We start from the raw sequence: 16,781 nt of genomic DNA on the forward strand, positions 1-16,781 counted from the left end.
GAAAGGAATAAGCTGCAGGAAAACTGCAGGAGTCGCAATGGGAAATTCTGCAGCACCCGCCATATTCTCCAGATATTGCGCCTTCAGATTTTTATCTGTTCCGGTCCTTACAAACTTTTTTCAAGAAAAATCAAGTTCTTTCTTCAAAAATGGAATCGACAAGCTTATAGATGGTTGGAAAACCATTGTAGAAAAGAATGGAGACTATATAATTGATTAATAAAAGTGTTATCTCTAAAATATAATCTATTAAAGTTTATATTTAAATCGGGCACGAGAACTTATGCAATCACCCAATATAAATTTGTACTTTCAACTTTTGTATCGTATATATTCCTTTTATTGTCTCTGCGAATATACGGATGAGATATGAATGATGATGAAAAAATGTCGATCGATCTGGCCACGTGACTCCATAATTGCCGGCGGCAATTATTTCATTATTTTAATAATTGCAGTGATCGAGCCAGCGGAGTAGTCAGGCAAACCACAGCTTTCGCGATCCGTGGTCGGCCGGTGGTCGCGACTCACTTTCTGTTTTCTCTATGGCTTAAGGTAGGTTGAGCACCGGTGCGAAGAGCGTGCCTGCACTACTAAAGCATAATCGTAGGCAGCTCTAGTGGCAGTCGGGCATCCAGCAGCTATAGACTCGTCTAGTTGGTAGCTGCGGCGCGTCTCGCTCGTTATAACCACAGACTTGCCGCTCGGGGGTTGGTCGGGGAAAGGTTGCGAGCGGATGGAAATACAAGGGGAGGGTTAGCGATGCCAACCGGAGAGATGTATATATAAGTCCTACATGCGAGGAATAAACGTTGCATGCTGGTAGCGTCCACGCCCCGCGTCCAGGGTCTGTAATACGTCGGTCGGGCGGATTCTGTCGTGGCGAAACGAAGCACAGCGGGTGATATTGGGATAATCACAAGGTGTGTGACAAAGTTCGACTGGTTTCAGGATGGCTGAAGGCGCGCTGATCATATTTATATATATATATATACACGGGCGACCAAGTATCGATTTGTAGAAACGCAGCTGGACCACGATGGATATTTTTCGCGATATTACGCGCGAGTGTGTATAAAAAATGAAAAAATAATAGTAGAATCTAAATCTCTTTATCTTACTTTCGCGACGGATTCTCTCTCTAGCGATATACCGCTTTCAATCGAGATTCTTCGATATCGGTCTTTATCGCGCCGCGTATACGCTCACCGTCGTGAAATCTACGTGCCAAAACTGCCGACGTGATAGAAGATGGGTAGAAATCTTCCGTGCTATAAAGCACGGAAGCCTCGAGATATTCGTCGAACCAGCGCTCGTTACAGGCTGACGCCTCGTCGTTGGGGGCGGCGGCGGAGAGTGGATTTAAACCTTCACACTAGATTACGCAAATGGGACGATAATGCGGCGAATCATTTCCGCGCGGAACCGTCGAATAACTCGATCCACCTTCCACGATAGGTTTTTCATCCCTTCTTCCCGAACGCCGCTCGTCTTTTCTCTTTCTCTTCCTCTTCCTCGCGCCGCGCGATCCGAGTCTTTCGACAGGGATCTTCTCGATGTCGTACGGCGTTACTTACCGACTTGCATGGAAACGACTTGCCCGGGTCGCTCCGGAATTCCATGCAAATGGTAACGGCCCCGACGCTCCCAGACCGTCCGAGACCATTTGGCCGGCGTATAACGCGCGGCCGGGACAACTTACGGTGTCTAACATTGGAAATCCTGGCTGTCTTTATTTCTTCTTCGTGCCGACGAAATGTTCTTGGCACGAGTGCGCTCTGGTTCACGAATATATAATATAAATCCGCGTCACATCGGGCGAAACGAAAATGATACGTTATTCCCTCGGTTAGTTGAACAATTTTACTCGATGACGAAAAGTTTGGTCGAGTTTACTCGTTTTATATGACAATAACATGCGACTAGATACGTAAAGAGAGATATCCAAAGTTCGATACGACATCCAATGTAACGAGCCTCTTCGTGGTTACACCAAGTTCGGCAGCACGCGCTGTTCCATACCGAAAGTAGTTAGACGATGTGGACGCGACTAGAATTACGTATGCAGTTAGGTGTGCTCGGCTAAACGACTCGCAATTTAATGCACCAGATTATCCTTTTGAAAACTGTAGCCCCTAAGGAGCGTTTTTACGATATTTTTAATGAAATAGATAATCGAAGCAATTAACGTTACGTAAATGATATAATTATGAGTCAGTTATTCATGTCCGCGATTAACATTAATGTTCGAAATGCACGACACGCGATTCACCTTAGTTTCTTATTTTATATTATTCGCGCTCGAGTGGCTCGATGGGCTTAGCTTCTCGAGAGATATAGAGGGACGACGAATGTGCCTTCGATCACGTAAAGACGTTACTTTGATCGAAGAAATGGCCGTCGACTTTACGGAGAGAGAGCCAACAAGGCATTTTTCGCGGGAGAGCGCGCTATTTCATGCAGATGGAAGACTCTCCGGAGAATGATTTATTCGTTGCGCGTAGGAAATTCCGAGGGAAATGGAAGTTATACAAGCCGAACGACGGAACGTACCGTCAATGTTCTTCGGCATATTTTTTTTTTAAATAGATTTTTACCGCGAGACACTGTATTATATCCGGCAGCTTCATCTTCGTCCTGCACATTGATAATATTTTTCACCTTTGATTCTTCATCACCAGATTATTTTCGTTTCTATTTATATGTATTATTTTGCGCTAAACTAGATCGTCCAATTATTTTCGTTTTTCGCGATATTCTTTTCCTCGCGCATTGATGACATATATTTGAAAAATGAATCTTTCTAGAGTCGACGAATCTATGTACACGAAATATATCTTTCTATCCTTAGATAATACATCGTCGATTTCAGCCAGGTCTGTATTGGAGCGAGGGGATGTCTTCGCATATAAGTCTGAGAGACTGCAAGGATGATAAATCCCATACGTGCCTTTAGGTTAGTCGTGTTATCGCTACCGAGTACGGGACGAGATGAGTCCGGGGACGACGTTGGTCTCGCGCGTCTTGTAATTCCGTACATTCGCGATCGCTTTCCTCCCTCGCCCGGATCTTTCTCTCTTCCTCTTCATCTATCTCTCATATCTCTCTCTCTCTCTCTCTCGCTCCTTTCGTCCCCTTTCAGGAATCTCCCTTCGCCCGCAGATACGCCGGTTGTCCTGATATTCGTCCCGCGACACTCAAACACCCCGGATATCTACCCGGTCGTCGCAGCATATACGTCGCAGCTCACGTACCGGTTTAATATAGGTACGGCCAGGGCGAGAGACCGTTCCATTTCGCGTCGCGTATATGCGTTTGACAAGCGACATAGGAAGGTCCTCGCGAAGAGCAGCGCGGTCAAAGGGCCTCGGCGTCGAGGTGCTCGCCGTTATTCGCTCGAGCGTTTCGATGACCCGCCGCCGTGTACGTGTCCCGTTCGTGGAGTATTTGACAAGTATTTGACAGGCGTCAACGGTAACGGTGCGAGCGGTCTCGGGAACACTGAAAGTGAAACCGACGCGTAACACTAAAGATTACTGCGACTTTGCGAAGACCGCCGTGTCCGCCGTCAGTTTGTTCAATTTAGATAATGCGACACGTTCGGGAACGGTCGGTTTTTGGGGCAATAGCAGCTAATGTCGTGTACGAGGATTGTAAATCAGATACTGCCGATGTGATCTCCCCCTTTCTCCTTCCCCCCTTCTTCCTTCGTTTCACGGCTCACGGGGATGGAACGTCGTATCGACAGCCATAAACATGTCAACGTGGTAACGTCTCTGGCGCGAGCTCTGATGTATCGCGTATTATTTTGGTTATTGGCATCCGCGAAGGGGGCAACACTCGGCCCAAGTATGATTTCCCAAATGGACTCGCTCGCGAAACGTGACGATTTATGCAATGACGCGTTTCCGAGGTATTAATCAGTCGCTACGCGCGCGCTATTGGATTAATTTTTCGTCCCGCAAATCCGATGGCGTTACAGCCATACGGTACGCGAGTATGAGAATAAAAACGATTGATCCTTCACGTTGGAGATAAAAAAAATGGAGCTTGTTAATTAGGCGATAAACATTTTTTCTCACGCCACGCTAATTTGTCGCTAAGCGCTGAATCCGGCAGATTACTTTTGAGAAACGGTCGGACGGGCATTCGCATCCCGCGGCGATTATAACACCCGTGGAATTAAGCGGTATGAAATATTCATGGGTGGCCTTTATAAGCGGGGGCTCTGCGTGTGCGCTCTGCGAACGTATATTATTTTATTATCTAGTGGACGTTGCGCATAATGTCCGCGCGGCCGTGGTAGGCCGGTGCGCGCGCGGGGGTCGATTGTTACGAGCCTCTATTGTTTTATATTATAATTTGTCACCGTCGCGTGTCCGTAGCACCGCCCATCCTACAAACCGGCTCGGCATTTTGCCAGATACAATATAATTTAACTTTTCGGCGGGCACCCGCACGCGCCCGCGCGTTATTTGCGCTCGCCCCCTGCTAAAACGTAATATTCGCGTACGAGATCTAATCCCGTGAAAACAAATCAATTTAATCGGAAACACGGTATTAAACAGCCGAGATAGACGAATACAGATTGTCGAATTGCAATAAATTTAGATACGTCGCGAATATTGATCACTGGGTAAATGTAATTGCTCTGTGTGTTATTCGATACCATTTGTTATTAATGGACCAATTGCGGATATGAATTATTATAGCGGGGTTTTCGCTCGAAATTACGTTATTTTCAGCACGCTGCGTGCGCGCTGTAAGTAACCAATTTGAAACTTAAAATTGATTGTTATCGCGCCCTGTGCTACGGGGTATTACTCTATCGAATATCTTTCTGTCTCGCGAATAACGAATATAATCTTTCCATCACGTCGAAATTTCGATCTTGATTTCCGCAATAAATATTTACCATATATATATAAATTAAAGTCTCTCTCTAGCAAGGTATAAATGACTCGGCGACGACGTTTCTTCTCTCACGTGGATCGTCGAGGCTTTTAGGGGGAGACGGATAAAAGATTCCGATGTTGAGAACTATTTCGCGGCGAGAGTGCGAGGGCGAGCTGGAGATCTCGAAGGAATGAGAAAGAGACGTCGGGCGCTGTTCGTTCGGGACTTTATTTAGGTGTGCGCGTATGCTGGGAAAAGGGAATTGTGTGCGCGAGTGGGTCCAGTTAGGTGCTACTTTACGAGCAGTAACTGCCGTCGTAAACATAGCAAGCACAGGTCGCCTGCCTCCGTGCTCGATCGGAGTATGGTACACCTCTCTACTCTCCCCTAGCGTTTTTCTCCAATTTTATTTTATTCTCGTGTACTACCGAGAATGTCTAATCGCCACTTTCGTCTGTCGCGACCGATCGACCGGGAAATATCGAGACCGAAGACTGCACTTGGGATGAGTTCTGGGGAGAAACGAACTCTCGGTCCCTCTCCAACTGTCCCATCAAGGCGAATTAGATTTTACGGGTCGTTAGTCGAAACGAGACCGTCTATTATAATCGCCGAGAGCTTAGAAATAGAGCGCGGCTGACTTTCGAAGCCATTAGTGCTTAAATGGCCACCGTTTAGTACGCTGTATCTCCTAACGTTGCGTGAATTTATCTTCTTTTTTTGCGATTATTTTTTTCTCAATTTTCTGATCACGTGAACTCGCAAACTCGCAGAGATCGAAGGAGGAAGAGGTACGGAATTCTGTCACTTTCGTGGCCCTATGTATCGATAACAATGCGACGCATTCGCAGGATTGCAATTTTCCTCGGAGGTATTGCAGTGCCCAGAATTCGTAATATACGAAGCATTAGAGGGTTGAGATAGCTTTTTATAGTCTGGGAACGAGGTCAATTGTACGGGACTTAAGCTTTGTTCGTGCGGCGAGTACGTGACGGCGACATTCTCCAAGATACGATAGTTTACTCTCTCTCTAACCCCCCGGCTATGCGCACGACCCCGCTCCCTCTACATCGTCGGAGTTATCTCCGCGGTATCTGGCGCATAAATCAGGAGCCGTAGATTACGAAGCTAAGGCTGCGGAAGTAACGGGATTAACGTGCATCGTCGGTTGAGAGCGGGTGCGCGCTTTCCGGGCGCGGCGCAAACTCCATAATTGGAAGGAGGACGAAACGCAGCCGCCGCTACGTGTCGGGTTATCGTTTACCCGCTTGTCCGAATTACGTGTACGCGGCCGAAATTTCCCGCTGGGGCCATTATTCGTGCGATTGTTTGTATAATCCGAGTATCGCAAAGACACGCTGACTAAACTATAGATACGTTGTATACATAGTCACGTAGATAGATAACTTGGTAATCAGGATTCGTCTCTACCCACCCCTTCGGATGACGGGACGCGAGTTTGCTTCTTTACGCATTCCCGGTTTCCCTTCCTGGTACTAACTATTCAGAGTCGCGCGATACTCTGTTGATTTTTGCCATTAGACAGAGACGACGGTAATTCTCGTAGACGTTAGCTGCTCATCTGTCTCTTATTCTCGACTTTAAAGTAATTTTGGAATTAGCCGCCGAAACGTAGATCGCGAGATAGCTCGTCCTACTTCTGAATTGTGCCAAGTTTGCAAACACATAAACTCCACCGGTTTTGTCACCAGTCGTGTTACTTTACTCTCGCCTACACTTTCGGCTGATGAGAAGCTCTCGTCGCGAGAGCGTCCGATGCAATTTTCTAGAATAGGGCGAGGAGACCGATAGTATTCTCTTGGAGACTAATGTAATTAAAGTTTACACGACGGACGACAGTTTTGAATTCCAACAGCGGGAATAGAAGCTTTACGGTGATGCCTTTTCCATTGAAAATTCCGGATCAACTCGCCGGTCGTATTTATTTCACGTTGTGATACACGACGGAGGGATATGTTGTCGACGATAGATATAGATACGAAGCGCAGCGGCGGGCGTGGTCGACGGTTAACAGTTGGATCACGTTGTTCTTGCAGTCGCGAATACTTTAATCTGGCGCTCGTCCCACTGATGGTTTCTTTCGCTCGCATCGCGAAAGTAACAAAGTCCTCGACCGGTCGATGTCGGGTAAGCTACAAGGGAAAGAAACGAGCCGATAAGCCTCCCTTCTTAGCCAGTCTGGGAATAACGTGACCGCGCCTCCTCGCCGTGAAAATCCTTCTCGCGTGAGTATCGGGGCCTCGCGTGTATCGTTTCGATCCTCCGATGTACGCTCTCGGAATTGAAGATTTACGCGAATTCGCCGGAATTTATGTACTTCTTCGTAGAAATTGACGCTGAGTTAGAGCCTCGGCGGCACGCTAGGCGATACGTGAATTAGAAACCAAGTTTTCGGCATTTATAGCAGCGCGCTAAAAGATTTATATCGCTAATTCAAATCCGCCATGTATTTCATTAACGATCTCGGGGGCCGGTATTAATATTCCGAAAGGAGGTTTATTATATAATTGTCGGGATGTCTCCGTGTCTGTCGCGAGATAAACACTACTCGCTCCGTTATTCCGACGAAAAGTGGATCGCGATGGTTTGGACGATTACCAAGAAGCTGGTACGAGCGCGAGCTCGCGCATCGGCGGGCGAATAGATCTCGAATTCGCGGGGTGTAAACCGGGGTTTCTGGTTTCAGCGGGTTATTTACGACAGTTGGTCGTAACATTTTTCAGAAGTTTAATGTGGCGAAATATTCACGATTCGCCGCTCTCCAAGAAATTCGAATGAAAGAGTTCGTATACGTGTTTTCCAAGTTTTCACGTAAAATCTTCTTTATGCTATTGCACAGCGACAAGTTCTATCAAATATAGACTATACAATATGTAATATATTGATATACAGAGATGTGCGAGAATTATTAAATTAAAATGAAGAAAATGGAGTCGCTTCATTTTTTTTATATACTATTCTATATAAAATATTATGTTATATCATTATATAAATTGTTTATCGAATTTTGATGAGAATTTATAGAGAATTTTTTAATGAAGAGAAATGCATAAATAGATAGAGTCACTTATCAAAATTTGACATTATGATAACGGAATCAAGAATTTGTAAAAGTCTTGTTGAAAGTATGCCAAAATGTGTAAAAGTATTCATAAAGGAAAAGGCATGGATATCAAATATCAACTTATTATTGGTTTGTCATAAAAATTATTATAAGTGAATTAAAAAAAAAAATTGAATTATTGTGAGTAATGATATTCACACCTCTGTACATAAAGTATACAATGACTGGGATTAGAATTAATTATAACACGCGATAATATCTCGGTGATTGTATAAAAATATTTGTCACAATCTCACTCTAAAGCAGAGATATCATTTCTCACTATTTGATATTTCTCGTATATCGACATAAATTTCGGTCATTTCAAATTAATTGAAACGAGTAAAACGCTGTCTTGGAGACGGCGAGATAAACAAAGCAGAGGCAATGAAGATCCCGGTTGTCCGTCGTGCTCCATCTTTCCCCTTCGTTCCCTCTTCTATCGTCTTTCGCTCTCCTGCAACACAAACGACCATTTCTATTTCTCTGGTCTAGGTCGGACTGTTTTCCAAGATCCCTCCACACTCGTGACGCTCGAGAGAATAATTTAGAGAGCACTTTGGTGGTGACGGCGACGGCAACTCCATCCCTCCTCTCAACCGACCATCCCGACCGAAGATATCTTTCCACTCGCTTTTCCACCGTCTTCCTCCTTGCCGCACTCGCTTTATGAATTGTCTGGTCCGAAGTTACGGTCGGCCCGGGGGAGCCCGTAAACTGCCGGCAGTGCCGTCGCGAATTCAACAACCGGAGGCCGAGTGCCGGTGACGTTCGCGAAGCTCTTTCGCGGAGAATCTCGAGCACACACTTCCGGTTTCCAGCGTCGATTCGCACGTCTTGGAACGCGGTCGTCGCCATTTTTCTTCGCTCCTGGCGAGAATTACTTCGGCTCGTGGCATCAAGCGGCTCTTTTAACTTACAGTCATCAAGTTATCGCGCCATCTCCTCTTCTCAAACACGATATCGAATTATAAATTCGGATTATAAACGAGGGTAAAAAAAGAGTACGATCGATTTTAAATGCATGGAACTTGCGATGTACGCGATGAAACGCGCAATGCGTAGGCATCGCATTGTCTATCGATCGCCGGTGCAATTAATCATAGTAGAGAGCGAAGCGAGATGACGTTCGCGCCGTTCGCAAGCTTTCTCTGATGGATGACAGTTCTTGCTGCATTCGGCGACGTGCCGATACTCGATGATATTTTGATAGCAAGATCGACATTGACACAATGACAAGTTTGCTTCTGATTCGCGAGAGAGAGAGAGAGAGAGAGAGAACGTCGCGGTATCGTCGGCAGAGACAAGAGCATGACTATACCGATACTTTGATGGATGATGCTGTCAATCGCTCCTGGCGTTAATGCGATTTATTTGAAGAAACGCGCCGATGGCAAGAAAATATATAGATGTCACGAGAGAAAACATTTTTATATCATCGCTCCGAAGATATATGTATTATTAGCAGATCTGCAAAGAAAGTCCAACTCATATTTGTATTCGCATCGAAATATATCTTACGTTCTCGTTTCTCCTCGAATTGACGCGTACTTTAGCAAATTGTTTGTATACTGATAAAATTTTACAGTAAAAATTACATGAAAAATACATTTTTTTTTTTTACAACGCTTCATGTAAGGATGTTAACGATTATGCATTTGCTTTGTGCTTCAAAATATTCGAATAATTACAATAGTTTTTTTTTTTTTTTTTTTTTTTTAATCTATAATATAAAACATGCATAAAATTATTGAATAAAAATATTGCGATTTCTTCTATAAATTAGTATGGGGGCTACGATTGAAAAAAAATTATATTACAAATTTTTACAATATAATACATAATTCCCCATATATAGATACAAATGGCGTTTTTTTTGTTATATTCGTTGACACGCGTCGCGTCTTTGATCGGCAACCGTATCTCAAAATTTGCCCGTTTTGAGCTCACCGTGAATTATATAACCTTTGTCACTGCACATCTGTAATTTCGAGTAAGAGAAAATAATTATATCTGTCCGATCGCTGGCGCGTGATATACATTGGTGCAGCAGCTTCATTTTTCTATGCTCTTTACGAACACGAAAAAGAAGAGTGGTTAAAGAGAGAGAGAGAGAGAGAGAGAGAGAGAGAGAGAGAGAGAGAAGACTGTGGTTCCAGTGACCACGAAATATAGTCGGAACCCCTTTGTCGCGACAAAGAGCGTGCCCGAGGCGAGGAGGCCAGCGAAACGCGAGGGGCGTGTAATACTAAAAGCAATAAGCAAGAAGCGGTCGCGGCTGAGCGGGATGCGGATATAGGGTTTTCCGAAGTTATTGTTGTGACCACTATTCCGCCTGGCTAGCATCTCTCCGCCACTTTCTCTCCTTTCTCTCTCTTTCTCTTGATTCGCCTTGCTAAATTAAATTTTGCTTTGTGCGCGGAAGACCGCACCGTAGCAAAGACCCGGAGAAAAGTTGTTGGCACCGCGAGAAAATTATGCAGAGCCGATTCTCTCGAGTCTTTATTTATATCGTGTATTTCTTGATTAGGAGAAGTGATTTCGTCAGTGAAAAGCAACGCTAGTGTCGATCAATTTTCGAAAAAAGTCGAATAATCTCGCAATAAGGGAAGAGCGTCTGTATGGATTTCTCGTGGCGCACGTGTATTGTTGTAAACCGTGGAAAACGATGCACTGATCATCCGTATTTGAAAAGACATCTTCTTCTTGACGATACAAAAAATGTTTCTCCGGCTTACTTCTCCCTCCTACTTCCCTCGTTTAAAGTATAACAATCGCCTGTGTTCTTTTTTTTTTTTTTTTTTTTTGCATTGCTATGGAGTACCGCGGCGATTCAGCAAACTCGACAAACTCGTCCGTCATAAAGCGCCGAGCTCGCGCACGACGTGCTCAGAAAAAACGATCTCATCAGGATGTTTCGATTCGGGGGAGTTGCATTTGGCGGCGGCGTGCCCGGGATTAAGCGTCGGAGTTTAAACTCGGCTTTGAAAGAACCGGGTCATCGATCCCATTCGAGATTAGCGCATCTTATGGTCATTCACTGGCCCTTTTTAGCGCGTTTTGTTCTCGATAATTTAACCAAGGAAACGACTCGAAATATTAATATAATAATATATGCACGCTCTCTCCAACTCGTTGCCCCGTTTCTCCCATTATCCCGTTATTCGCTTGGCATTCCGAAATTCTTTATTCCCGGCGATCTATCAGCTTAATCGGCTCCCGCCTGATTTGCAGAGTACACAATGAATCGCGTCGCGGCATCACCGCGCGGCGTAATCCTCGCGCCGGCAATTTATATTAATTAGCCCGTTCGCGCCCAACATAAATTACCGCCGCTAATGATGAATGTCAGGTATAAACGTAATATTATGCAACCGTGTGGCTGCGTGCGAGTGCGAATGGGGTGGAAGGAGGAGGGTTGCCTTCGCTCTCGCGTTTCGCCAGGTAGATTCGGATCGTTAGAGGCGCGCATCACAGCCAAATCATACGTGACAGCGCGTACGTTTATTCGCATACATCCGTCGCAGAAATCAACGTGACGCTCCTATACGGTGATTACGATCCGTCAACACGGCTACGACTATTCGACGGATTATCGCGGACCGCGCGGCGTGATTACGAATTATTGAACAAAAATTAGCGAGCTGCGTGATAATTATCGTTTTAGTAAATCTTCGCGTATTTATGTTTACCTATTTTATTTACAGCTCGTTATACGTTGCTGTTATCGTACGATTTTTAAATGAATAAATAATTTGAATGTAAAACGGATTTAAAAAAGAAATGACGGATGATTTATAAATATAAGGAGTTTATCTCAAATTTTTTCCAGAAGCTTTATCTAGCCATTACTCGAATCTCGTGAAAATTCAATGTCGTCTAAAAACTCTATACGGTATGCCATTTTACTTTAACGATCGAGTTTGGAGCTCGCAGTGGCGTTGTGTTCCAGTAACCTAGATTTGCATGATGGAGCAATTAGCAGTTAGTTCTAACTGGCGAAGATAGGGAAACTGCACGATAAGGTTACGCGACCGTAGATATCGTGAATATTTTGAGAGACAGATAACATTATTTAGCGTGTTCGCGTCTGCTGACAAACGTCATAAGCGCCTACACGCGCCTTTATTTAATCGAATAACCAGTCCAGGCACGATTGGCGTAACGAGTCAGGCAACTCTTGTTTTTAGCATTTGCCGCCTTTATCAGCCAGCCAAACCAGCCAGGCAATCTTGCAGCCTTTGCACTTCCGCAGTCTATTCGGATCAACCAGCCTTCTCCTCCCCCTCCCCCCCCCCTCCTCCTCCTCTTCCATTTCCTCCGTAGGCGTTTAGGTTCGTACACGACCCGCATACTAGCCCCTTCTTTGCGAGACATCCTTATCCGGTTCCGTCTCGTCGGTGCATCGGCTAAAGGAATCCCCGGGCCTCCTCTTCCAGAGGGTGGGAAAGGTTGGTTGCAATCAAGCGCGGGCGCGGACTTTGAGGGTGCTCTGTTCCGTTTTCTCACGGTCTGCATTATCTGCCGAAACTCCCGTTGCGGCTCGAACCCCACCCTTCTCCTCCTTCCCCTTTCCCTCGCCAAGCTGAAGTAACGACCGAAGCGGAAGAATGTCCCTGTCCCTTCTCTTTCTTTCTCTATTTGTCCACACTCGCGTTCTTCCTCACCCTCGTCTCCTCTTGTTCCTTCGGTCTTGGCGAAATCACCATCGATCGCCGTCGTGAAAAAGGAGTTAAGCTCGTTCGGCGCACGCTGCGGGACTCGCCTTTTGCGATCGTCTCTAGTTAGATTTGACGAGAAACTCGGGTCCAGGAGCTCGCTCGAGCGGATAGTCAAACACTGAGATTCGACTCAACATTCGCTCAAACTGCTTTTATTAAAAGCTAGATGACTGTATTGAATAAACTTTGCACGTAATTATATTGTTGCTGAGAATTATACGCGATCTATCTCAGTAATACAGAATGTACAAGTACAATATTATGCGAATTGCGATGCAAAATCACGATAATCAAACACAATTTTTTTATAAGAGACGACGGCACTCGAGATAATATCGTTAATTCCCGATGGAGACAGCAGCGACCTTATATGGTATATGTCGAATGACCGCTCCTACGACTTCGAATGACGATGATAAATCTAAACTTGCTTTATGTCTCGCTGATGTCTTAAAGCTCTCATTAGTGTAACCCGTCGCCTTCGACGAACCAAACGTGAGACCAGGGGGAAGGAAGGAGAGAGGGGGGGGGGAGGGGAGAATTAACGATGTCAATATTTGCGGTGCAATCAACCCGCTTCGACTTCCCGTCCCCGTCGTCGATTCGCCGCCCGCGTCCTGGTTTCGACACCGACGCTGATTGTCATCCACACTTCCATGACCAGGCCCGCTCGCCTGTATCGTTGTTGCTGTTGTCTTTTCTCATTTTGCCGGCTCGTTCACTTGATCTATACATAGCGTCGCCGATAGCAACGAGCCACCGACGAGCCGGGTATCCGTTTTAGACGAGATATATTTGAGGTACAAGCGTTTCTCTCGCAGGACGGATATCCCCCGAAGCTGTTTATTGCGCGTTTCGCGACTGTGTATCTTCATTCTCAATTTATTAAGTAACGAGTAACATTTCCTCGAAACGCATGGATCTTTTTTTATTCACGGACTACACCGTCGACAATGACGCGTGACAAAGTATCCGACGTGATAAAATTCACGTACCGACCATTCGTACCTCTTACATTTGACAAGTCTCTGGCAATTTGTCGGCGTTAAGAATGATCGAGCGTCTCGAGGAGGCGGCTGGGATGGCCAGCGGCGATGAATCGTGACAACGAAACGGTCGCGGCGTGAAGGAAGAAGAGACGGCGGAGAGAAATGTCGAAATTAAAGTTTTCGCAAGTTATTCGAACGTTACCTGAGGCACGCGCGGTATGAATCGAATGTCATTTGTCGGACTTGAACGAGTGGGCGGCGGAGATATATATATATAAAGAAGGACGATCGGGGGAGAACGGAAGGCAGGTTATAACGCAAACCCTTTTGCGGAGGGAACAGTCGGGACGTCGAATGGGAGAAGGAGGATTGCTTAACGAAAGTCCGCATCCAGGGATTCACTATTCTTCTCTCGTCCTCCGCTCGTACAAATCTTTCTTCGAGATTGAGTAATTCTTCGGCAAAAATCAAGAACATTATCGGTGGTCGTCATTGAAAATATAAGTAGCGCTTCATTGATGGATATTTTCTGTAATTCGGCAGAGCCTGTTAATGTCTGTCTTTTCGTACATGGTAATCTTTCTTGGCCATTGCTGCTCCGTAGAACTGCTCGTTTAATCGCGCACCCATGTAATAATTAACACTGTTACATCGTCTCGGCTACTATCTCCGGTGAGGATAATGGCCGAGGTTAATGGTCGATTCTACGATCAGGTAAATAAGGCACGGTTCCGTGACTCTCGCGTGATCTTTGCCCCGGACCAGTAGTGCCATTCGATGCGACAGTATTTTCCCTCAGCCTTTCTCTCTTTGCTTTACCTTCGTTTCCAGTCACATCTTTGACTCCTTTTCTCTCTCTCTCTCTCTCTCTCTCTCCCTCTTTTTTTCGCTTCTTCTACTGCCTCTATCTCTTTATTTCTCTCTCTCTCTTTCACCCTCACCTAGCGGCGTGACACATGGCTAGCATTTATAGCGCGAGATAGCGCCGGCGGTTCTCGACAGCGTCGGCAGATTTATCCTCCACGGTTATTGGAGTTATACAAAGGATTTTTCCAACTGATCCCATAAAGTATCTGTGCCTGATGCCCTATTATTTACGCGGCCGGCAGCGCGATCCGATGCCGCGAAAGCCCGCTCTTGCTTTTCATTCCTCCTAGTTTTTGCGCCGGAATGCGAGTGTCGTCATGAGCTTGTCGCAGATGCTATTTTACGCTTCGTCGTTTTCGATTTATCGCGAAATGGTATCTCGCCCGATATCGCCTATTCATTGAATGAATTATTATTCCTAGATGTGGGCATCGATGGTTTATAAACGTGAGATCATCTCTCTTTCTGAAGAGAAAATCTCTGTTGGATTTATAAAGATTTGAATGTATCTCGATATTTTTAGTCTTATCTTAATATTACTGATAACAGTTTGAACCACGCCGCAGACATCACCCTCACCAACAACAATTACTGATTACTCGATAACAGTACAGGAAAAATAATACTATTTTTTTTTTTTAGAACTCTTGTGTCACATACGCGAAAGAATCATGTATCATTTTTATCGGGCGTACTTTTATACGCAACAAATACTTGTATCGTCTACGAATGGTACACATTACACTGCCCCATCATTTCGTAGTATTTATTCCAACGTTCGTTCATCCATTTGTTTGCCAACGACGAGTTTGTACCATACTGTTCGGCATTAATGGATGGCCTCTGTTCCCGTACGTTTTATCGCCGACTGGGGTTCGTAGGTATCGTCCGAATAGTAACCAGGGTCAAAACTAACCGTATAGCATTGATCCAGTTCTGTTGAATGTATATGGTATATAGCTCCACGGCTCGTTATCTACTATGCTCCTGTGTTTAAATTTTTTAGAAACGAATTTGTTGAGAAATTTTGAGAAAATAAAAAAGATATTAAATATATATAAATGAGCTTTACAATCGTCTCGCATTGCGTTAATTAAGTTTTGTATTGTATTACAAATTTTAAGTTTGACGATTCTCAGCATATTTTATAGGTAAATGTACGGATTAACTTATACCTCACGGATGGTTTTCATTTTTACAGATACTCGTGACGCTTTCTTTTCCAGAGATATGCGATTTTGAAATTTCACAGTTTCAATGCTTTTTTTCTCAGATATTATAATGTAATGTTAGGAAAAGCGAACTTTGCGTACATTGTATTTGTTGTAGAGCAGACGAAAAAGTGTTTGTTTACATTTATGGGATAGGTATACCGTCGTGGATATTTTGTCAATAATGTATTTCAGCCGTAAAATTCGAAACGTGTACTTACTTAGGAATGTACTCTCTACAATATATGTATAAAAATAAAAATTAATTCGCACATTTACTATTTTATATATTTTTGTGCACTTTAATTATTAAGAAAACGGGATATATATGTAACAGTGAAGAAAACATGTTTCTTGCTCGCAGGACTCGGAAGGCGACACACCCCTTCACGACGCGATCTCTAAGAAACGGGATGACATGTTGGCTCTGTTGTTAGATCACGCCGCAGACATCACCCTCACCAACAACAATGGCTTCAACGCTCTGCACCACGCCGCTCTTCGTGGCAACCCAAGGTGAGTGCTTCGCGTTTTCAGATGTGACGCTTTTGTCCGCGGCGCTGAATGCGCCGTCGTTCTAGAATTTAACCGTCAGGTAGCGAGAGCAGGTTGCAGCTAGCTGCGGCGATCGGAGAAGGAGAGAAAGAAATCGATAAACAGCCTGCACCGGATAACAATGATGCTTCTCGTAACTAATGGATCCAAGTAGTTCAAGCTAGTATTTTGAGAATCCGCATAGTCTTGAAAAACATCGTGTTAATCTTGAGCGTATTCGACTATCGTTGCATCGCGAATGTTAATCTATATCTCATCGTGAGCGAAACTTTAGTCGACACGATAGAGATATATATATATATATATTTTTTTTTTATCTGAAACACGTAGCGCTTAAGTAAAATGTTGACCGATGAACAACGAGTTTTTTGACACGGAATCTTTACCGCGAGAGGGATTACGAGCGGGAAGATTTTCC

General features: G+C 44.7%; 1 protein-coding gene across 3 annotated transcripts in view; it reads left to right on the forward strand.

Annotated features, from left to right (window-relative positions):
• The window catches only part of Mib1 (mind bomb 1), a 378,498-nt gene that overhangs the window by 30,916 nt on the left and 330,801 nt on the right, over positions 1-16,781 (forward strand). For all 3 annotated transcript variants that reach the window (XM_070309358.1, XM_070309359.1, XM_070309360.1), the window contains exon 9: positions 16,173-16,324. In XM_070309358.1, the coding sequence (XP_070165459.1) occupies positions 16,173-16,324 (152 nt within the window). The remainder of the gene's footprint in view (positions 1-16,172; positions 16,325-16,781) is intronic.

The sequence above is a fragment of the Polyergus mexicanus genome, unplaced genomic scaffold, assembly GCF_030449975.1.
Source record: "Polyergus mexicanus isolate NDT 795.1 unplaced genomic scaffold, iyPolMexi1.0 SCAF_17, whole genome shotgun sequence".
NCBI classification, from domain to species: Eukaryota; Metazoa; Arthropoda; class Insecta; order Hymenoptera; family Formicidae; genus Polyergus; species Polyergus mexicanus.